This window comes from Rhinoderma darwinii, chromosome 11 (assembly GCF_050947455.1).
Source record: "Rhinoderma darwinii isolate aRhiDar2 chromosome 11, aRhiDar2.hap1, whole genome shotgun sequence".
Classification (NCBI taxonomy): Eukaryota; Metazoa; Chordata; class Amphibia; order Anura; family Rhinodermatidae; genus Rhinoderma; species Rhinoderma darwinii.
In genome coordinates this window covers 31,661,880-31,686,394 of record NC_134697.1, presented here as the reverse complement: position 1 = coordinate 31,686,394, position 24,515 = coordinate 31,661,880, and the positions used below count along the sequence as shown (strand labels likewise).

The following is a 24,515-nucleotide window of genomic DNA, read 5'->3' as shown; positions in this document are numbered from 1 at the left end:
ATGATATTGACTATATTTTAGAGAATGTCTTTTATATGAAGCTTCCTAATGTAGCTTTTTCGTTCGCTTTTTTGGTGTAACTACATATACAAGTGTCCCTGATCCAGGCAATGGACTGATGCAAAAATATGGTGTATATGGAGTCTGTTCCATTTGTGTATCAACAATATGTCCGGAACTTATTCGAGAAACTAATTGAATTTAGACTCTCGTGACTCGGGTGGAAAGCAGCTTTGTGTGATGGCTTCTATCTCCGTGGTATGATGTGAAATAGTTGTGGTTAATATAAAGCTATATATCTCCTGCTTCACATTTTCTCTTCCAGCTTCTTGAGTTTGATCTGAAGGGAATACCCCTGGATTACTCCTCCTCATTGGACATCACTGTAAAGGATTTTGAAACAATTGGAAAAGACAAGTAGGTTTATCCATATATATTTCTCATTTCTTGCATGCATACTTTAGTGAAGTGTTGTCCAACCTGTAGCTTTTAGCTGTTGCGAAACTACAACTCCTAGCATGCCCTGCAGACCTAGGTGCTCATGGCATGCTGGAAGTGGTAGTTTTGCTAATGCCCTATGCTTGCAGGCTGTGGTGCTTTTATACTGACTGGACTATTATAGGGTCTATAATGCACTGACTGCTTTCTGCATTGCATTTAGCAACGGGATCAAATCTAATCCTTTTTGCTCTGATCCTGAAGTCGGGAAATTAATTTACGAAGTGGGTGAAGATCATTGTAATCTGTTTGTTTAGATGAGCTCGAGCTTTATTTTATGAAACCTATAACCATTGTGTTGACGTTATATTAGGGAATTGCGTACTTAACAATTCCTTAGTATGAGTGAATTGGGAATAGGTAATTGACATTATGTAGCGTGTTCGTAGAGAAAAGCTCACCTGGGACCCCCACCAATTTCTCACACCCTTACCTGTGTATCCCAACACAACTTTGATCACCTATGGATCCATTTGATAAATCATGAGGTACTTCAGGTTATTGGTATGCTTGACAGCAAGATTAACCTTGCAGACTACGCTGTTCTTGCCGTCAAAAGGTATAAGACCCCCAGTAGGAAGGAAACTGTGGGCTCCGATTGCTAGTGATGAAAACCTCGTTGTCCATCTGATGTACCAGGGGTCCAGTAGGTGAAGGAGTCCATTCCGACTGTAAAAGGAAAATAACTTTTGCCTCCTTCCACCTACTGACTGCGTGCAAGCAAGAGATCACATTAATGGTTCCCATGACACAATTACTGTTTGATTTGTATGCCAGTGAGGAATTTAATAGAAAGGGAGGTTAAATTAGCAGTTTAGGTAAAAGGAGGGGCTGTGTTCTGTTCTAGCTCAGGGGTCTTCTCCTGTCGATCCCTGAGTAGGGGAGGGTTTCAGAAACACTCTCCTGCTTCTTTGTTTGAGGTCCTGTCATCTGTCCTAACATGTCTACTTAAGTGAATACTTGTATTCCTCATAATACAACAATTTTTGAGCATCTTATCTTAGAATGCTTCGTTGTCATTCCTCCATTATTCCTCCTAGAAATTTATGCATAAAATGACAATTGGGTGTTACCAGTTGGGGGCACGTCCCTGTACAGACTGACAATGTACAGTCAGTGCTGACAGTGAGACTGTGTAGGGACTCTCTCCTTTAACCAGGAGAATGGTAACACCCAGTTTGTTTACAAAGTTCTAGGAGGAATAACGGAGGAATAGCACAAAGCAGAGTTTAGGCTGGTTTCACACGGTCATGTTACGTCCGTAAAGGACGGAACGTATTTCTGCCGCAAGTCCCGGACGGAACACAGTGCAGGGAGCCGGGCTCCTAGCATCATAGTTATGTACGATGCTAGGAGTCCCTGCCTCTCCATGGAACTACTGTCCTGTACTGAAAACATGATTACGGTACGGGACAGTTGTCCGGCAGGGACTCCTAGCGTCGTACATAACTATGATGCTAGGAGCCCGGCTCCCTGCACTGTGTTCGGTCCGGGACTTGCGGCCGAAATACGTTCTGTCCATTACGGACCTAATGTGCTCGTGTGAATCCAGCCTTAGAAGAAAATGTTTCAGAAAGTTATTTCATGCAATACCAGTATTTGTTAAAATAGACATGTCCGGAGAGGTGACGGGTCCCCTATAATAAATCCCTGTGTCCCATGTTATAGACACCACTGTCTGCTTCTGACTTGTATTGTTAAAGGGGAAGTCTTCCTACTCCTTTTTGACCAGGTATAATTCTATGGTTATGTTTTGTTTCCAAATTCCCATTTCCCTTTCACATACAGTATTCTACATCCTTCTTTGCAATATTTGTTTTAGTGAGCTTATCTTTTGTATGTATAATTAATATCTGCAAATAGATTGGGTGGGGTGAGGTTCGCGGCATGTCTCTGTGTATAAGAAAATACACAAGCTATAGGCGTGGATCCCTTATTCTCACCATTGGCTCCATTTAGAGCTGATGTTTGTTACATATTGACTCAAGTACAATTGCCATTTAAAGTGACAAATAATAAAAAAAAATTGACCAGCACCAGTGAACGTGTTAAGATATCTATTATTTGACATATTTGTGACACATTTGATGTAAATGCAAAAATACTGAGTGCTTTGTAAAAACTGTAAAGGAAACCCAGCATTGCCGCGTACCCATCGTTGGTCATTACAGATTTCTCCTCCTGAGCTCAAATCTTCATTTGTAACCTAGAAGATAGTGGTTTTACATATCATAGGTACCAAGCAGAGGCAAAACTTCTGGCCTCTAGTTCAAATGTTCTATATGGCCTACTAGCCAATGACTTTTTGTAAGCCAACATAAGTAATTTGTATAAAGTCCATATAGAGTAAAACATGTAGTTACTAATATTCTGAGTATTATATAATGTGAGTCCTTGACAATCTGTTAGGCAACTGTGTCTCTTGCAGAAGAAATCTGTTTGCTTTATTATCTACTAGGTAGGCTAGGGCTATACAAAAAAAGTAGACGCAAAGAATCTCACAAATCATCCTCAATGGTTTCCAATGGGAAAAAAAATATTGTAAGTGACCTTGCTACAGTTGCAAATAATGCATTTAAATGAGAATTTCTGTGACTGATGAAAATGTAAGATTTTATTTTACTATTTGAAACCATTGCTGTTGTGTCATGGTTGTCCGCCTTCTCACGCAAGTTGTGGTTTAAGTTATAAGTCCCTGTGTATCCTGGGCTTTACCTAGCTGTGATATGTGCCAGCCCAGGTATAAAGTGCTCTGATTGAGGGAAGTGTGAAATTTAAAGAGGGCTGGAGGGTTCAGTAGAGAAATAGTTGGGTTTAGCAATGAAGAAGTTAAAAAAAAAATTAAATAAAATAAAATCCAGGGTCTACAAAATTTTGTCTGCACAAGTGCTATTACCTGGTATGAGTCTCAAATTCATGATTTATGAATACTCTAATTTTAGAGGGGGTAGGAGCAGTCATGCATTAGGAAGGCATGGCTGTGGAGAAAACTTACTGTGGCTGCTATCGCCCTTCTGGGGACACTGAGGCATCTTAAAAAGAGGCATGCAATATGGGTAGTAGAGTACTCTCTGGGTGCCATGTATTCCTGCTCTATGTATTTGAAAAAATTTGTTGTGGAATTGGCCCAAAAAAATGGGGCAGAAATCAGAGACTGCTGTGGTTTTGCAGTAAAAACTACAGTTTGTGCACACAGATTAGCCCCATTTAATGGTGCTAATCTGCCTGTGGTAACCCAATGCAGTTTTTGCAGCAGAATACACAGCGGAAGCCGCGTCCAACAAGCGACGTGCTTACAATTTCTTCCCCGTATAAAAAATGGGATTCTTCTAACAAGCTATTTAATGCGGGTTCTGAACACTAAAAAGGTGCAAGAATCGGTGTGAAAATTCGGCTCAGTAAACAGGTCATTATAAATCCTCTATCTCAGGATTCACGAAAAGCAGATTCCATACTGAAAAAGTTTGGCTGCTTCTGACTAAAAGGACGTGCTTCTGAGACTCATTTAAAAAAAGTGAAGGTTATATGTCTGACCGAGGAAAAACATTCCAGAGTACAGATGCAACACGTGAGAAATCTTAGACATGAGCGGTGGAGGTTTGATAAGGTATTAGTTACTCGCAGAACATAAGGTATATTGTGTGTGTGTGTGTGTGTATATATATATATATATATATATATATATATATATATACACACATACCTACCCCCCTTACAGGATGGTGTAGAGTTGTGGCTAGCTTTGTGGTTGAGAATAGGTTGCCTGTGCAGTGCATCGAGTAGGTGGTTGTGTTGGATTTGTTGCGTAATGGCGATGACCTTTAGGATGGTGTAAGATGATCCAGTTGGGTTAAAGGAAGTTTATTATGGTGTTGCAAAATAATTTTCCCGTCCAACTATGTTATAAGCCACTTTATCATAACCTGCATGATGCATAACCAGATCTATTTCAGCATTTGAGTCATAAATGTATACAAACTATTCCTGTCAACGTGTAAAACAGGAACAAGCTAAGCGCGGTGACCTTATCAGCACAAGCCGTGTCCCAATCCCCCCCCCCGCCCCCCCGCACACCATAATATTTCTGAGGAGACACGCATCACTTAAAGTTGTTGTCTCAGGATAGATATTGGTGGCATATCACGCAGCTTTCTTTGAGGGCCGCGTGGTCGTCCCCATTAAAGTCTAAGCAGAGCCAATCGGAGACAAAGCGGCACTTTGCTACCAACGATTTGTTCTAGCAATCAACCACGGCAGTCAGACTTCCACTGATCGAACTTGGTGGCATATAATGGCGATGTGCTACCAATGTCTATCCTGGCCCTATTTTAAGTGGGTTTATACATTGCAAATCCCTCCCTATTGAAGAAAATAATGAATAATGGCCTGCAAGGGGTTGTCTCATGATTCACCCCTCTATTAACCAGAGAGCCCCCTCTATTACCCAGAGCGGAAGGCCATGATAAAAGCTGATTGCCAAGGGTTTCTGAAGCCTCACCCCTGTCAGAGGCTGGCTTCAATCTGAAAAAGGGTTCAAAGAGGGGTTCTGGAGAGACGTAAGGACTGGAGAGTTAAGTAAATAGCTCAGTGTTTATGGTCAGGATACCTTTTTAATTTTTGACCACTCTCTACTCCTTTTAGGAGGTTGTTTTTTTTTTTTTGTTTTTTTTAACTGCCCCTTCTATATACCCTGATAGGGCATGTTGAGCTAATACATGGCTCCCCTGCTCACAGCCCCCATTAATAGCTGAAGCCACATTTTAACACTTGGCCCCTGTGATCAATTATTGCAGCCGTATGGGCTGAGGTTACCCAAACCAATTTCAAAAAGCTCCAATATTCCAGAAAATATACTAATCCATCATTGGGTTAGTCATGCATTTTTCTATGGTTGGTGGTTTTTATTTAAAGGGAACCTGCCACCAGCATTTCATCTATTGAACTCTACTCGCCCCTCACTGGCCACTGCTGTCAAAAGTTCATTGCTGTTATCCCTTCTCCTAAACTCCTCCTCTGACCGTAAATAAGTCTGCTAACCTTTTGCGCCTTTTATGGTGGTAATCCGGCAGTCTCGTTCGTTCCTCTTATGCCCGCCCATAGCTGAAAACAGGCCTGCCCTGAATGCTGAAATCTCATCTGAGATCCAACACATTACCCTGCTTCATCCAGGTCTCAAATTTAGTTACAGCGCATGTGCTGCTATGGTGTCCTGTTGTGCGCACGCACCAGAACAGGACATCGATGTATTGCAGGATTTTGTGTGTGCTGGGGGAGGTGAGATGTCAATCAAAAGTAAGGATGCGGGGTTAACTCGGAAAGGCTTGAGGATATGACTTTTATGCTCATTAGCATACGGCGCAGGAACACTAAACTGAATACTAAAGGTACAGAACCTACTTAGAAGATCATTATAGGTTACATAAAAATAATTTTTCACCCACTACCACCAGGTGTTGTGGGTTTAACAGGTGAAATGCTGGTGACCGGTTCCTTTTTTAAAGAGGCTCTGTGACCAGATTTTGCAACCCCTATCTGCTATTGCAGCAGATCGGCGCTGCAATGTAGATTACAGTAACGTTTTTATTTTTAAAAAACGAGCATTTTTGGCCAAGTTATGACCATTTTTGTAATTATGCAAATGAGGCTTGCAAAAGTCCAAGTGGGTGTGTTTAAAAGTACAAGTCCAAGTGGGTGTGTATTATGTGCGTACATCGGGGCGTTTTTAATACTTTTACTAGCTGGGCGCTGTGAAGAGAAGTAACATCCTCTTCTCTTCAGAACGCCCAGCTTGTGACAGTGCAGATCTGTGACGTCACTCACAGGTCCTGCATCGTGACGGCCACATCGGCAGCAGAGGCTACAGTTGATTCTGCAGCAGCATCAGCGTTTGCAGGTAAGATCGACTTACCTGCAAACGCTGATGCTGCTGCAGAATCAACTGTAGCCTCTGGTGCCGATGTGGCCGTCACGATGCAGGACCTGTGAGTGACGTCACAGATCTGCACTGTCACAAGCTGGGCGTTCTGAAGAGAAGAGGATGATACTTCGCTTCACAGCGCCCAGCTAGTAAAAGTATTAAAAACGCCCCGATGTACGCACATAATACACACCCACTTGGACTTGTACTTTTAAACACACCCACTTGGACTTTTGCAAGCCTCATTTGCATAATTACAAAAATGGTCATAACTTGGCCAAAAATGCTCGTTTTTTAAAAATAAAAACGTTACTGTAATCTACATTGCAGCGCCTATCTGCTGCAATAGCAGATAGGGGTTGCAAAATCTGGTGACAGAGCCTCTTTAAGGGGTATTGACCATTCAATTCTAGGTATAGTCTTGTATGAGGAATGATGTTTGATTCACTTAAAATATATATTTTCGGTTTTATGTGACTGCAGCTACTCTTATTCTGCCCTACTGATAGTCTATCCTCCCCTACAATATCCTCTTTGTTCTTTCTGGTCACATGATTGTGAATGGAGAATTCATGTTAACAATAAAAAGTGACGCACACAAAACACATCCTCTAAACATTTCATTATATTCCGGTTACCCCGTGCTGTACGTATAAACATTTTTCTTTTTGTGTTCAAGCAGGTTTCCGCCTCCTCATCGAAGTCTGTTTTAAAAATAACTTCAACAATATAGGAAATAGTTTTGTCTGTGGATAGAAAAGTACAGTTCTACTAGATTTGGTTATCAGCTCTTGTATATCCAGAGACTGTTTTAGTGGTTGGTTTCCTAGTTACTCAGAAATCGTGTCCACCCCGCTGCTTCAAGCACATTCCTTTTGTTACTCATTTCCTGGATGAGTTTAGCTTGGGAGTTTAAGTGTATTTAGAGATGTGCTTCAGTAACTTTTTTTTTTCTATTATTGCATTTTTTTTCTATAAAGCGATGTCCTGCTGAGATTGGGATGAGCACCATTCGAGTGCTGCTGATCGGCCAATTTTAACAGCATATGGGATAGTTGGAGTCCCCATCATTTGAGAGAGACCGGTTATGGTGCCCATTCTCCCATGTTCCCTTACATTATACAACTGGAACGGTCATCCTGAAAGGAGGTCCGTTCAACAAAATTCTACTGCAAAGAGAACATTTTTCCCATGAAAATTTGCGTTATAGTCCACAAGGGAATAAAATAGCAGTAATAACTACCCAACAAGAAAACTTTAGACACATGTCCAACTAATGTTGTTGGAACAGCTCCAAGCAATATAGCTACTTATTTTTAATCTGGTTGATTCTCCCCCCCCCCCCCCCCATTGCTTAAATAACACCATCTTATTCTGTAGTGCTCTGCAGAGATTATGAATGTCTGTCCCAAATGGAGCTTACAATTTAATTTCCCGATCACCATTTCATAGGAAGACTCCAAAGACATACAAATGGGTTTATAGGCTAAGAGGAAACTGAGGTATCCGGAAGGAACCCACCAAACACAGAGGACATATAAACCCCATGCAGATGTTGTCCTTTCGTTGGTTTTAAAACCACGACCCCAGTTCTTTAAGCAACTGTGCTAACCATTGACCATAATTGTTTCTTCTAGAAATAGCTTTAGGTAATGGGCCAACAAGTAATGGGGTTAACTATTAAATATTTCAATGTTGCTACTCCTGTCATGACTACTTACAGGCTGCATAGGCCTGAGCTTAAAGTATTATTGTAGAGTTGTGGGGTAAACCTCTCTTGATGAATTCTTACATGCATTATATATATTTCTAAAATCAATAAAGAGTAATTTTTTGGCCAAATTGGTTAAGGTCTTTAAAGCTTTTCTTCTGTCTGGTGTTTCCGTTCCTGGGAATGTTTTGGGACCCCAGACAAGCTCATGCAAAATGCACATATTACCTGTTGGCTTTAGTAGTTTCAATTGCATATTCAGCCCACCCCCCCCCCCTATCCTGCCAGTGGAGGAGAACAGCGATTTTTATATCACCCAGCGATCATATAAAATCGGTGGGGGAACATGGCAGTAAGTGTTCAACTTCACTGCAGCGCTACCACAGGGGAGATTAAGCGCTACACGGTGTCCATTTTATATCCATGGATTGTCTGTGTAATAAAGGAGAGGTCCTCCAGAGACTCTTTGTAATGGCTCTCCACTCTGGTCTAGAGAGGAGTGTCCTGAACAGAGGACCTCCCTCTATTAACTCAAAATTCCCTAATTGGGTATATGAAAATGGGTTTTCCAAACTGGACAGAGCAGCGTAATACAGTACCAGCATAGTCAATGAGATTCCAGCAAAACCTGTACATGCTGCAGTATTTTTCAGGACGGAATTTGATCTGCGGTGCGTTTTTTAGAATCTGCAGCGTGTCCATTTATCTTGCATTTCCGCTTGCGAATTGTATCTGCCTAGTGCTGTGGAAAATCGCACCAAAACCCGCAGCAGGAAAACGTGCTGAAAAACGCATTAAAACGTAAAAACCGCATCGAAAAATGCACGATTAGATGTTTGTCGGTTTTTTACCTGCGGTTTTGGTTCATATTTTCGCAGCAAAATACGCAACATGTGCATGTAGCCTCCGTGTACACGGATAAGAAGTATAGCTTGGTATAGGAGCAGAGAAGTAACTCCTTGCAGTAGTAAAGTGACTATATGACCGATGCTATTAGCATTAAGGTGTGGCATGAGGTAGCCCTTCAAAGTGGCCATTAACCCGTTAAAGAATACTTGGGGTAACTAAAAGATGGTTCACTTTGGGGGCTTCCTGCTTGAACACAGGCATCACTCAGAGCCTATTAAGAGGAGATGCTTTGCAATGTGGTATGTTAATAGTGTAGTTGCATTGATGAAAGGAGATGGCCTAGAAAACGTGGGCTTGCTGGGTAAAAATAGGCCATCAAAAATCTTTTTTCCTGTATGTGGACCTAGGCAGAATACGGTAAAAATTTAGTGCACCCTCGTCTGATCTGTCGTGCCAACGTTCCATTAAACCTTATTATACAGTAAGAATATTCTGAATAGCTTTCTTGGAGAGATAATAACGGTATGTTCACACGGCTTATTTTCGGCCATTTTCAGATGGGCCATTTTTTTACGCGGCAGTTTTAAAAAAACGCCTGCGAAAAAGTGCCTCCCACTTTTTGAGCCATTTTTGCAGCAGTTTTTCATTAACCGCTCCAAAAAACGCGAGTTGCTAAAAAAATTGCTGAAAATCAGGAGCTGTTTTCAAGGGAAAACCGCTCCTGATTTTTTTTTATTTTATTTTTTTTAAATTTCCTTTTTAGGAAGCGTGTAAACATACCCTACGTTGTAAATTCTTTACCTATATTTTTTTTTTTTTTTTTTTTTGGTGTGTGTAAATCTCTAATCTCTATCCGGAGCTGGCTTATGTCCTTCATCTGAGGACAGAACACCCCAAAACTTGTTTCCCCCTCTCCCATCTAATCCCTAATAGGAGAGAGAGGCAGAAGGAGTAGTCCTCCGCTGAGATCTAGTCCCGGTCGGCACCAATGTTGGATAATAAGATCTGTCCAATAATCCACTTTCTAATACATCCCTGAAGTATTTGATTTGAGGCCATTCCTAAAAGATCTTCCTTTAAAAAAAGATTTTGGGAATAAAACATTTCTATCCTGGCTTTGAGCTAAGCCATCAGTGTTTGATCATTCGAGGTCAATCACCAGAAAGAGGCCTCTGGTGGTGTGTTGGGTAATAGAAGAAAGGGCACTCTTCTCCATACTTCTATGGCTGATGGTTTTATCTCTGCACCAGTCTCTTGATTGGGGCTAAGCTACAGTATTCAATACAGCATTGTAGATTTGGACTTTGCTATGATGGTTACTGCAGTGAAGGGGCCTCTTCAGTCTGGTGGGGTTCCAATGTTAATGGCGCATAAATGTTGTGTCCCGGAAAACGTAACGAAAAAATTGGACTCCCGCAATTCTCTAGGATGCCATTGTATGCCACACTTTATAACCGCAATACACGTTTGGGAATTTGGAAGTGTCTTGCCAATTGTCAAACCTAGAATAATCTGTCACACTTCCAGATGGTATATCGTGATTCATTACTGCAGACCATGCATTTCCACTGCTCGAGATGCTGCTGGTGTGCTTTACAAAGCTTCAGTAAATGCTTAGTTATTTCCACCTTAGACATTTACGACCTACCCATAAATGTCTGATAGGTGAGGGTCCCAGAGTTGGGACCTGTATCTTTCTCTCTAACAGGGGCTGCCGTGTTGGGACCCGCATCTTTCAGCTACAAGGCTGGATTCACACACAGCGTTTTGCATTTTTCATGCCTTTTTTTTTTTTTTAGTGCAGCCAGATGTTACATTAGCGTTTTATATTTTAAATATAAAAATGCACTGCACACAGCTGCGTTTTGGTTTGTGCCGTTTTTAAGAATTTTTTTTGTTGTCATTGGCAGGTTTTTCCGAACGCAGCATGCTGAGGTGTGGCATTTTTCCCCCTAGGCTTCTCTATAGAACTTATAAAATGCCAGAAAAAAGCATGTACAAAATGACACCAAATATAAAATTGCCATTAAAAACGCATGTATTTTAATAACGCTAGTGTTCTTAGAAGGTGTTTTTTTTTTTGTTTTTTTGTTTTTTGTGCAGCTTAAAACACCCAAAAATGCTTGACGTTACGCCGTTGCACCAATCAAAACCCGGTGTCCACAAAGTTTCAGCCACGATATACATATGAAAGTATGGCGCACACTGCAACATTTTAGCATTGATAGAAAGGGGAATCAAACCCATCAATCTATAGTTTGAGACGCAGCTTCGATGTTTTAGCTTCAGTATTTCTATACAGCCTGTAGAGAAGTGTTTTTGAAACACTCAAACACACCTAAGAATATATTTCTTCATCGAGGAAATACTTGATAGAATAACGTTGTCTCGTTTGCTTATAAGCAGAGAATGTGCGATGTCTTGACCTTGAGTCTAGTTGCATCGTGCGGAGGAGCTGTCCCTGTACGCGCACCGTTACTCTAAAGCATTTTCCTTTCTGCTCGGAGGATCTCCATATTTTATCTGCGTACAGTTAGTTATTTTGGCTGATTTCCCAGACCGCTCTCCAAAGAAAACTCGACTTGCTTCAGCACGATCTGGGCATCTGTTCAAGTAGAACAGATATTAAGTTTTGTTCTTCTTTTAAAGACTTTGTAACCTTTTAGTCCGTGTACATTAACGCCTGCAACAAAACAAGAACCCCTTTAGAAAAAGAAAAACCATGCGCCCACAGCCTTACATTTTTAGCGTAGTGATGTGGCGTCTATAAGCCTGAACTATGAGATTTTTCTGATGTCACTTACCACATGTATCGTTTTAAAAGCCCATGGAATTGCTTTTAGATATGGGGATCCGCTCCTATAAGCAACTTTATTTGTTTCCAACCGAAACGAGTGTTTTGTAAGGAATAATGTACATATTTTCTGCATAATACATTATAGGGATATTACAAGCTGGTTTAGAGTTCAGTGACTTCCTTGTTCTTTACTAGGTCACGAAACTCCTTTTCCATAGACCAGAGCTTGTCGTTATATGTCCAAAATAATATAAAGCTTCAATCTGGTCATTGGTGCTTCAAATGCATGAATAGACTTGACATGGTCAGAGATCCACTGGTTTCGCCTTCCATCTGGCCACAGTATTTTCAAGTCTTCAACGACTCCAAATTTCAATGGCATCAATACTTATCCTGCCACACTTTATTGAACAACTTTACATTAATCATATAGTAGATATAAAATACTTCTTAGGCCCTGTTAACATCTGCGTTAGAGGCTCCGTTAAGGGCCCTCATCGCATGTTCCTCCAAAAATACCAGACCCAATAGTACGCAGCTTTGGTTCCGATTTTAAATCCAGGCACCCCGATGGAGACCCGTTAGTCAATGGGTTCTGTTGGGCACTGGTTGTCTGTTGTTGAATGGAGCCTGCACTTCAGGCGTTTTTCGTTGTTCTGCTCCTCTGACAGAGCAGAATAACGGAATGGCGAACACCGATGAGAACAGGGCTTTATTTGATCCATTAGGATATCCCTGCCTAGGTGTCCGTTATAATGACTAATTTTTAGAGGCTTCATTGGCTGGAAAAATGCTGTGATTTTCTATTCTCAAACACCTTGGACTAGAGGGATATCTTGGTCTTTTTTTTTTTTTTTTTTTTACTGTCAATACTGGAAAAGCGTTTCTTCCCGGAGCATAAGGCTCTCTTCATATCGTGGTTTTTAGCCTATGTTTAAAATATACGCTGGAAAAAGCTCCCATACGTTAAACGTAGGCTGTGACTGATGCCTAGCAGCGGCATCCATCACCCATAGGCTATAATGGTATCCATTTAACGGATACGTTATGAACTTACATGACCCTTTTTCTTAACATATTGAACGGATACCATTATAGCCTATGGGTGATGTCACCCATAGGCTATAATATAATCTGTTTAATGGATACGTTGTGAAAAGCGCATGACCTATATACGTTTATCGGGTGCCTGTAACGAATGCCAAACCGTTTTATAGGCGATCATGCTGGGGAAAAAAAGCGTACGTTTATTCTATCCAGTGGAAAGTTTAGATTAGAGTATGCGATATACCGACATCCAATGGCCAGATCTTGATACTATTGATACGTTTAGCGTACATGTCGAATTCTTTCTCGATGCACATGCTAAAAGTTAAGAAAGGTGATGTGTACAGTACCTAAGCCTGAATCGTTTTTCTTTTCTATGTTGAAACTGGGAATGGATAAAAATGGTTTCATACCTGCCTTTGGCCGAGAAAAAAAATGCATTAAATAACTAAATCTACCTAGTATTTGGGAGCTTCTTGTTTTATCATTGAAAGGACTTTATATTATAAAAAAAATAAAATAATGAGTTAAAGGTTTTCACCACATTATCTGAGAGAACTGCACACAGCATATATAAAATATGAATATTTAATAATCTTAGGAATCTTTTATAAAGCCAGCTACCACACCGCTTGGGTGGTCTTGGACAGCTTTTTTTTTTTAAAGGGGGTTTCCTCATTTTAGACCTTTTTATGGTATATGCACAGGATATTCCATACATGTCTGATATTCGGGGTCCCCATGGCTGCCACGAATTGGAAGAATTGGTGTTCTCTGACCCCCAATTCTGCCACATCCAAGTAGAGAATGTATGGAGAGGTGACTTTGCATCTATGTGGCTCTATCTACTGAGGTCCATGGGAGTTATGTAAACTGCTGAGCAAGACTTTTTTTTTTTTTTTTCCCTTTCCTTCTTAAAGACGGATCCCTTGTTAGAAGGATCTTTTGACCGCAAGTAGATTAAAAGTGTCCCTCTGCTGGGACCCCTAGCGATCGGCTGTAATTTGTGGGTAAATCAGTACGTTTTCACATTCCCTGCAGTGCCACCACAGGGGAAATGAAGCATTACACATTGCCCATTTATTATCAATGGGTTATCTGTGTAAGACCGGGTGAGTCCTTCAGAGCGAGATGTTTTTTGTATCCGCTCTCCACTTTGGCCATGAAATAAGGAACCCCTTCCATTAATTCAGAATTCCCTAGCTGTATAAACCCTTTTAATATAGTTTTCTGTTTAAGTTTAATGTACAGTAAATCTATGTTAAAAATAGTTTATTAATAAAAAGCTTGTATTTTAGTACAACATTGCACATAATGAATATCTCCTCTAAAGATTACCATTTTTGTTTCATCAGATTAATTGGAAGCACCGTTATATCACTTAAAGATTTTGCTGGGGGAGCGGGTCGAACCATTCCGTTTAAAAGCTTGGCCTTGATGAGTGACAAGGGGCAGCCCATTGGTGTAAGTTTGTTTAATGATTGTTTTGGTACGATTTTTATACAGGGCCATTTTGCGCAATTTGGATCCTAAAGGGAAAAGTATAACGAAAAGACTCCCACTTTTTTGTGTCTACTTGTTATCGCTAAAAAAGATGCATTTTACCTGTTCTAATATCTTCACTTGAATCAAGAAAAAAGGGGAAGCCAACCAGGTCACAAAGAAGAACGTGCCCTTGTTGAGATCCGTTCCCTGCATACAGCAACCACACTGGAGGCACACTGCGAATCTGCTCGAATTTTTGCAGCCCATTGATACAGATTTTGCATTAAAACAATTTAAAGAGGACCTGTCACATCTGACATGTCTGTTTTAGTAAATACTTATATACCCTTGCAGATCCCCATTAAATAACCATTATGGAACCTCTTTTCTTAGAATTCTGCATTGTGCCATTCCTCTTATTCCTCCTGGAAATGTATGAATAAGTAATTGTCAGACTGTATCAATTGTAACGCCCAGTTCTCAATTTATTCATACACTTCCAAGTAGAATAGCGGCACAATGCAAAGTTCTAAGAAAAGATGTTCCAGAAATGTAATCTTATGGGGAATGCAAATATTTACTAAACCAGATGTGTCAGGACAACTGACGGATCCGCATTGGGTATAATAATACTACCACTATAAAGGGGGCCATGAAAAGGATAGGCTGTGTAGTAATCCTGATAATAGTCACTCCTAAGATTAAAGCACATTCTCATTCTGTTCTTCACAGTCTACAATTGATTTAATGATCGCCTATGAACCTCCGGTGTCCCCTAACAGCAATCCAAGTGACCCAGGAGGGACAAATGTGCAAACGGATGCAGGTATGAGAATATTCTTACTACTCTATTTCCAGTTGTCCTCTTGTGTGAAGTCCAATGGTACAGCAAAACTCCGTTACTCTGGCATCAATGAGACCTTCGTGCCGGCTTGAGATATTCTGGAATACGACAAACTCATAGTTTATAAAACTCGCTTGTAGAGCTCTTTCTTTTTTTTAACCCCGTTTTCCGCTATTGCACTTGAGGAATTCCACATTGAGTTGCAGTTATATGGCGGATTATCGCAGTTTCGGAATTATCAAAAGTTGGATTAACGAAATTTACTGTAAGAATTTCACTGCACTGCCGCTCTGCTCGTGCATAAATAGTTCTGCCATTCTGTTCATGGACCTGGAGGCTCCGGATGAACAGCGTTGGGTCTCTCCTAGGTTGAGTGTTAGAAACTGTGCTCTAGTACATGGAACTGTGGAAGGATAGATAATTTATTTTTTTTAGTCTTTTTTTTTTTTTTTTTTTTAAATTCCTGGTGTTACTGTAGGGCAGAGCAGGAAATATCACCATAGCAATCTAGTTCATGTGTAGTCTTGTCTTGTTTTATTGTGTGCTTACAAGGTTATTTGGCTGCAGGGCCATAAAGCATTCTATGAATGGATTGCCCGGAGCAGTCTTTCTCTGGTAGAACCACTGTTTGGTCTACTTACTCATTTACACTGTGTAGTGACCTCTCGAGTCCCGCTGCTACGGCTCAGTAATTTAATATTGACAAGCTGCACACGTTTGCAAATAAAACAATGGGGCAGATTGACTATTCAAAATTCAGCAGAATTCTGGCATACATGCTGTACACCATATACATGTTAGCGGTTTTAGACACTCGACAAGGGGGTGTGCCTGAAAAGTGGCCTAGTGGAAAGGGTGTGGCTGAAAATGTGACAGTGCCCAAAAATGTACCAAAAGTTTGCCATAAAAAAACTTTTTTTACGGCAGGGCTAGTCTGCAGCACTATTCTTGCCTTCAAAAATCAAGGAACCCTGACGGACCCAAAACAAATTGAGCATAGTTGTCATGGCTTTATTATAAATGGAAGCCATGACGCTAGTGTGAACAGAGCCTTAAAGGGATTGTACACTTTCTGAAAACTGATGACCTATCCACCGGATAGGTCATCAGTATATGATCGGTTCGTGTCAGACATCCAGACCCCGCACCGATCCGTAACTCCAGTTGCCTCTGTGCACCAGATGTTTGGAACGGGTTGGAGCTGGAAGCAGATGGCTCCGACCACTGCATAGCGGCCGTTTGTCAGAACTGCGGCTCTGCCATTCAGTTGAATAGGAGCAGAGCTGCAATACTGCAGCTCAGCCACTATTCTTTGATCAGAGCCATCTGCTTCCGGGAACATTGTCCGGCGCTCGGAGACAGCCGGATCGGTGCGGGGTCTGGTGGCCGGACACGCACTGATCCTATACTGATGACCTATCCAACGGATAGGTCATCAGTTGTCTAAAAAAGGGGTTTTCCCACTATCTAAGTGTTCTTTTTCATAAAGTCAAAACCTGTCCATATGTCCTAATACATGCTCTGTTATTTTGCTAATCTGTTGTCCTAGTCTGTCCCCATACACCATAGTTGCTAACAGTCCTGATTTTGTCAAGACTGTCCCACGAACCACACCACAAAAGGGGTGACTTTTTTTTTTCTGTTTGCTGCATTTCCGGAGCGGGCTTTAAAATGACCCCTGACATAGAATGTAGCAATGTTCCCGATTGTGACCCAGGTTCGAGAAAAACAATGCTGGATTATTTGGAATTTAAATTCGTGGTAGTTGCATGTAATTGATGCTGGATTAGGTATTATTTTTTTTTTATTAGGGGTTTTTCGCACAGGGTTTAAATGGTGCGGCTTTTCCTTTTCAGATTTGTGCACAGATAATCTGCAGCAGAATACAGTCCCAGACAGGGGAATCTTAACAAGTCTCATCAAAAAGTGCAAAATTTTTCCATTCATGTCCACTTCTGTCACGTAATGAGCATGTATGTGTTGCGATTTTTCCCCATTGACTTCAATGGGGTAGTTTAAAATCCTAGGGTTGCAGATTTTGCTGCAGCTCTGTGGGGGACAGATTTTAAATTCTTTTTCTTTTTCTCACAAAAATAAAATCTGCACCTAAATTTCTGCGACAGTTAGGGTATGTGCACACTATCACGTCAATTACGGCTGAAATTACGGAGCTGGTTTCAGGAGAAAACAGCTCCTGCATTTCAGACGTAATTGCTCGTCCTCATATTTTGCGAGGTGTCAATTACGGATGTAATTTGGAGCTGTTCTTCATTGGATTCAATGAAAAACTGCTCCAATTACATCCCAAGAAGTGTGCTGCACTTCTTTCACGAGGCTGTTATTTTACGCGCCGTCTTTTGACAGCGACGCGTAAAATTACAGGTCGTTGGCAAACCCATTGAAATGAATGGGCAGATGTTTGCCGACGTAGTCGAGGCTTGTTTTCAAACGTATTTCGAGGCGTAAAACGCCTCCAATACGTCTGAAAATAGGTTGTGTGAACCCAGCCTTATTCATAGCAAATCTGACCCGTGTGGACTAAAGGTCCTTTTACACGGGCCGATTATCGGGCAAACGCTCATTCATAGAAAGCTCATTGCCGATAATTGCCCTGTGTAAACAGGGCAGCGATCAGCAAATGAAAAAGAAAACGCTTGTTTATCTGCTGATCGTGTAGTTTTAGCTGCCGACATGATGATAATGTTTGGGGACGAGCGATCAGAGTAACAAGCGCACTTCCCCATACTAGCTCCGTGTAAAAGGAGCAAATGAGCGCCGATCAATGAGCTGCCTCGTTGATCGGTGTCTTTTCAGGATGGGCCGTGTAAGATGACTTTTACCCTTCCTGAAAGTCTACCTAAAAATTACTTTTTTTTTTTTTTTTTTTAATCCTTGATCTGGTTCGATCACATACATTTCTTAGTAGTCTTAGGGGAAGGTAGTAGATACCTGAGCTGTAATGGCGGCAATGTTTGTTGTTACCGAGCTTTTAAAGCAAGTGTGGAATTATCAGCGGGATCTATTGGCTATTTGACATAGTCAAGCCTCCCATACACATGAAAGCATTGTTCAGTTTAACAGCTACAAGAAATTACCAGAATGATTTTTCCCTCATTAAAGTCATGCGTTGCATGTTACTGTAACACCCTATTCATCTTAAGTGTCGCTTTTCCCCAGATGGCAGGTGGTGAGAGAACGTACAGGGGCAGGAAATTTGCTCTGCATTTTTCAGAGAGATAACCGTTCTAGCTACGTCTATAACTATAATGATGTATTGAATTTGTCATCCCATCCAGAGACCTTTTTCCTGTCATTGTGCATTTCTGAATTTTTGTTTTTTTTTGAAGAGGAAATATTTTGGAAATGACATATTGTACCCCCCCCCTCCCATTTCCTCTGGTAGATGTTACAAGCCTTTAATGAGCTTACATTTATTTATTCTTCTGCTTACATAGGTGGAATATATTTGAATATAGTTTGAGACCTACCCAAAGAAAATGGAAGACACTCTATTGCAAATAATAATTAAAAAATTTTATATTTCTAATCGATGCTGAGATTTAAGGCCCTTTTACACGGTCAAACGAGGGTTCATATGAACACTTCTTCCCGATCATTGCCCTGTGTAAACCGGGTAATCAGCCGATGAACAAGTAAACGCTCGTTCATCGGCTGATTTGTATCTTTTATGCAGCAAAAAATATTATCGGCAGCACATCTCTCTGTAAACAGGGAGACGTACTGCCAACATAATGTAAATGTATGGAGATAAGCGATTTGTAGTAAGGATTGCTCGTCCCCATACATAGCTCTTTGTGAAAGAAGTTCGCTGTTACGGCCAATATTGGCCGGTGTAAAGGGACCCTTATTTCTTGGTTTTGTCACGCAATGCCTCCTTTCTGGGATTGGAAAAAGCAAGAACACATGCGGAGCGTGAAGAGCAGCGCAGCAATTTTTTTTACATTAAGCATTTCCTCTAATGCCACCCAATCTCTGTCCACATACACCCAGTTTTCTTTGTGCCCCCACACCATATTGTGGCCCCCATTAGTGCCCGTCCACACGTTATAATGTCCCCATAGTGCCCCCTACACACTGTAGATTGCCTCCTAAACATAATAAAATAAATTCTTACATAGCCCCTTTGCCATGCCGAATGGAGGAGAACCCTCTGCAGTCCTCCTATGGCCCAAAGCCTTATTTAGACGAGCGTATTTCACGTCCGTATTTTTTTCCTCACGGACAACACACCGACCGATGAAATTCAATGGAGCTATTCACGCAGCATATGTCCGGTGTGTGAAACTCGCTGCATGTCCTATGCTGGTGCATTTTTGTGGATCATGCACCCATTGAAGTCAAGGGGTGCGTGAAAATAACGGACCGCACACCGACATCAGCAACAGTTGCTAAAGAAATGCAGACCAAAAATTTTTATTAAATAAAAAAAATATGCACCAACACTGGCATCAAAAACTGATGCCACACAGAAAAAACACTGATGGCACACAACTGTAACCCAAGAAAAATGCTGCATTTTTTGCAGATGCAAAATGGACACGTTCGTGTGAATCTAGCCTAAGACTCCGCACAGGCATGTGTGATGACGTCACTGCATTGCACCCACCTTCGCCAAGCTGCTCGCAGCAATCGCGACATGGTGGAGCAGACTGCCGTTGTATTCAACTGTAACTGCGTCCTGAGGATGCAGATGCAGTTGAAACTGGGCTCCCAGACTACTAGGACAGCAGGACATCGCCTGGAAGCTGGGACCATCCCACTGGATCCGTTAGTTAGGAAGCGTGATATTACGGATTCCAAGCCTGAGACTACACTAAGATTCTGCTGACATGTCCCCTTCTGATGTCTGTCAGGTGCAGTGTTGTCATGGGGACTTTGTATGGATCTAACTCACTAATTACATGAATGTACCCACATCTACGCACTTGGTTGCTACTGTTCATGCCAAGTAGTGAGGAGATATTGCTGTATTGGGTGATTTGGATCCACACGAGGTCTCCATGACCCTGCACCTGACCAATCAGAAGTAGACACGTCTCAGCAGTTTAACATTGGAATTTTGGCCTTTAACCCTAGTGCTTGTATCTCCATTTAGAATTGTAAAATAAGTAGCTCCCAGAGTCACAGCCATACCTCCCAACTTTTGATTTAGAAAAAGAGGGAACATTTAAGCCACACCCAAGATCCTGCATAAACGCATCAAATCACGGCCAGATTCTTCTGCAAATAACAAGTGCACATTCTCACTGCGGATCTCTAGACTGTCTGGATATCACAGATATTATGGATCCGGTTATATCGTTTTTGTGTTGCTTTTCCTATCTTGGGTATAACATTTGCTCATCACGGCGGCAGCAGCTGCAGGACAAACCAAAAGTCTGAAAACAATGAAAGTCAAGAGGGAGACCCTGTGGTTGATGACTTTTCAATTGACAGGTAGCAGAGTTACATGATGGGGATTTTTTTCCCCCCCATTTGTGTAACTCTGCTACCGGTCAATGGAAAAATCATCCACCAGAGCCCCCTGTAGATGGCTCCACACACAGCCCCCCCCCTGTAGATGGCTCCACACACAGCCCCCCCCCCTGTAGATGGCTCCACACACAGCCCCCCCCCCTGTAGATGGCTCCACACACAGCCCCCCCCCCTGTAGATGGCTCCACACACAGCCCCCCCCCCTGTAGATGGCTCCACACACAGCCCCCCCCCCTGTAGATGGCTCCACACACAGCCCCCCCCCCCTGTAGATGGCTCCACACACAGCCCCCCCTGTAGATGGCTCCACACACAGCCCCCCCTGTAGATGGCTCCACACACAGCCCCCCCCCTGTAGATGGCTCCACACACAGCCCCCCCCCTGTAGATGGCTCCACACACAGCCCCCCCCCCTGTAGATGGCTCCACACACAGCCCCCCCCCCTGTAGATGGCTCCACACACAGCCCCCCCCCCTGTAGATGGCTCCACACACAGCCCCCCCCCCCTGTAGATGGCTCCGCACACAGCCCCCCCCCCTGTAGATGGCTCCGCACACAGCCCCCCCCCCTGTAGATGGCTCCGCACACAGCCCCCCCCCTGTAGATGGCTCCGCACACAGCCCCCCCCCCTGTAGATGGCTCCGCACACAGCCCCCCCCCCTGTAGATGGCTCCGCACACAGCCCCCCCCTGTAGATGGCTCCACACACAGCCCCCCCCCCTGTAGATGGCTCCACACACAGCCCCCCCCCCTGTAGATGGCTCCACACACAGCCCCCCCCCCTGTAGATGGCTCCACACACAGCCCCCCCCTGTAGATGGCTCCACACACAGCCCCCCCCTGTAGATGGCTCCACACACAGCCCCCCCCCTGTAGATGGCTCCACACACAGCCCCCCCTGTAGATGGCTCCACACACAGCCCCCCCTGTAGATGGCTCCACACACAGCCCCCCCCCTGTAGATGGCTCCACACACAGCCCCCCCCCTGTAGATGGCTCCGCACACAGCCCCCCCCCTGTAGATGGCGCCGCACACAGCCCCCCCCCTGTAGATGGCTCCGCACACAGCCCCCCCCCCTGTAGATGGCTCCGCACACAGCCCCCCCCTGTAGATGGCTCCGCACACAGCCCCCCCCTGTAGATGGCTCCGCACACAGCCCCCCCCTGTAGATGGCTCCGCACACAGCCCCCCCCTGTAGATGGCTCCGCACACAGCCCCCCCCTGTAGATGGCTCCGCACACAGCCCCCCCCCTGTAGATGGCTCCGCACACAGCCCCCCCCTGTAGATGGCTCCGCACACAGCCCCCCCCTGTAGATGGCTCCGCACACAGCCCCCCCCTGTAGATGGCTCCGCACACAGCCCCCCCCTGTAGATGGCTCCGCACACAGCCCCCCCCTGTAGATGGCTCCGCACACAGCCCCCCCCCTGTAGATGGCTCCGCACACAGCCCCCCCCTGTAGATGGCTCCGCACACAGCCCCCCCCCCTGTAGATGGCTCCGCACACAGCCCCCCCCCCTGTAGATGGCTCCGCACACAGCCCCCCCCCCTGTAGATGGCTCCACACACAGCCCCCCCCCTGTAGATGGCTCCGCACACAGCCCCCCCCCCTGTAGATGGCTCCGCACACAGCCCCCCCCTGTAGATGGCTCCGCACACAGCCCCCCCCCCTGTAGATGGCTCCGCACACAGCCCCCCCCCCTGTAGATGGCTCCGCACACAGCCCCCCCATGTAGATGGCTCCGCACACAGCCCCCCCCCTGTAGATGGCTCCGCACACAGCCCCCCCCTGTAGATGGCTCCGCACGCAGCCCCCCCCCTGTAGATGGCTCCGCACGCAGCCCCCCCCCTGTAGATGGCTCCGCACGCAGCCCCCCCCCTGTAGATGGCTCCGCACGCAGCCCCCCCCCTGTAGATGGCTCCGCACGCAGCCCCCCCCCTGTAGATGGCTCCGCACGCAGCCCCCCCCCTGTAGATGGCTCCGCACACAGCCCCCCCCCCCTGTAGATGGCTCCGCACACAGCCCCCCCCCCTGTAGATGGCTCCGCACACAGCCCCCCCCCTGTAGATGGCTCCGCACACAGCCCCCCCCCTGTAGATGGCTCCGCACACAGCCCCCCCCTGTAGATGGCTCCGCACACAGCCCCCCCCCTGTAGATGGCTCCGCACACAGCCCCCCCCCTGTAGATGGCTCCGCACACAGCCCCCCCCCTGTAGATGGCTCCGCACACAGCCCCCCCCCCTGTAGATGGCTCCGCACACAGCCCCCCCCCTGTAGATGGCTCCGCACACAGCCCCCCCCCTGTAGATGGCTCCGCACACAGCCCCCCCCCTGTAGATGGCTCCGCACACAGCCCCCCCCCTGTAGATGGCTCCGCACACAGCCCCCCCCCTGTAGATGGCTCCGCACACAGCCCCCCCCCTGTAGATGGCTCCGCACACAGCCCCCCCCCTGTAGATGGCTCCGCACACAGCCCCCCCCCTGTAGATGGCTCCGCACACAGCCCCCCCCCTCTCTGTAGATGGCTCCACACACAGCCAACCCCCCTGTAGATGGCGCCACACGCAGCCCCCCCCCCCAGAGGTCAGATAACAGGTCAGGTGACTGGACTGGTCCACTCCCGTGCCAGCATCGATCCCAGTGAGAACACCGCCGCAAGACTCCTGCCTTCTTTTGATCGCTGCAGTGGTCAGCTGTTTTGATACAGCTGCAGCGCCCAGCGGGACATTTTGCAGACCGCCTGGGACGGTGGGACAGCGGTGAGAAACCAGGACTGTCCTGCCGGATCCAGGACGGTTGGGAGGTATGGTCACAGCTATGGGGGGGTGCAATGGCAGCAGTAACACCCAGGTCCTGGTTCCTGAGGGGGCTTAAATTCCCCACTGCTACATAAGGAGGCACCTGTATTATAAATAGCACATGGTAGGTGGGGGCCTTGATACAGATTATGTATTGGGCCAAGGGGCTTCAACTTTCTCAAAGTACAACAATGAATTAAACACAAATTCGATTGTGAATAGTCGGCATATGTACAATAATTGTAATATCTTTCCAATGCTCGTAGCCATTTTTGAGATCGCCGATTATTTAACCTGTTGAATTTTGACACGATTGCAGCTTTAGGCCTCATTCAGACGGCTATAATGCAACCGCGTTTCAGGATCTGTATTACCGATTCAAGTCTTGGCCCAACCGCAGGTCTAATGATCAGAGCTACAACATCTTAGGTCCCTATGATGCTGTAGTTTGGGTTATTACACCTGCGGACAGGTTGTGACTTGTGACCATCCGGCAGTGCCCTCATCTGTGCTGGTCTACCGGAGGGCAGTGGAAGGGATCAGGGCTTGTCTTAGACGTCCTGATGGAGAGCTTTATTGAAAGTCAGACTGCTGTGGCCAGTTTTGGAGAGCCGAAAACTGGGTACTAGGGTTGGAGGCCAGATCACTCCGGAGCGAGGCAGCAGGTGAGTTGATAATACCTTTGCAAAGTATAGTAAAAAATATTATTTGGATTGGAGCATCACTCGTTGCACCGTTCTCCACCAATCCTTAGTGTTTTATTGGTTAAAAAAGTAAAGAACACTGTAAAAGAGCATTTTTTTTTTTTTCTTCTACATATCCATAAATTGTGCCCCACCCCCTTCTCAAAGGTGCCTTAGGCAACTGCCTACTCTGCCTACCCCTCATCCTGCTCCTGGTTGAACATTTATTGTTTTTTTGGAATAATTTATTGATGTCCAGCTATACACATAAACCATGTCCTGTGATTTTTAATCTTTCGACTTCTACTAATCTGAGTTTATTTAGTAAGTGCTTTAAGGCAAAACAAAACTTCAGTTTACATCTGTCAAAACCTGTTCTCCAAGTTGT

At 44.5% G+C, this 24,515-nt stretch overlaps 1 protein-coding gene across 3 annotated transcripts in view; it reads left to right on the top strand.

Moving 5' to 3' along the window:
- MYOF (myoferlin) overlaps positions 1-24,515 on the top strand; it is a 118,935-nt gene that overhangs the window by 26,283 nt on the left and 68,137 nt on the right. For all 3 annotated transcript variants that reach the window (XM_075841011.1, XM_075841010.1, XM_075841009.1), the window contains exons 3-5: positions 326-417; positions 14,175-14,283; positions 15,037-15,130. In XM_075841011.1, the coding sequence (XP_075697126.1) occupies positions 326-417; positions 14,175-14,283; positions 15,037-15,130 (295 nt within the window). The remainder of the gene's footprint in view (positions 1-325; positions 418-14,174; positions 14,284-15,036; positions 15,131-24,515) is intronic.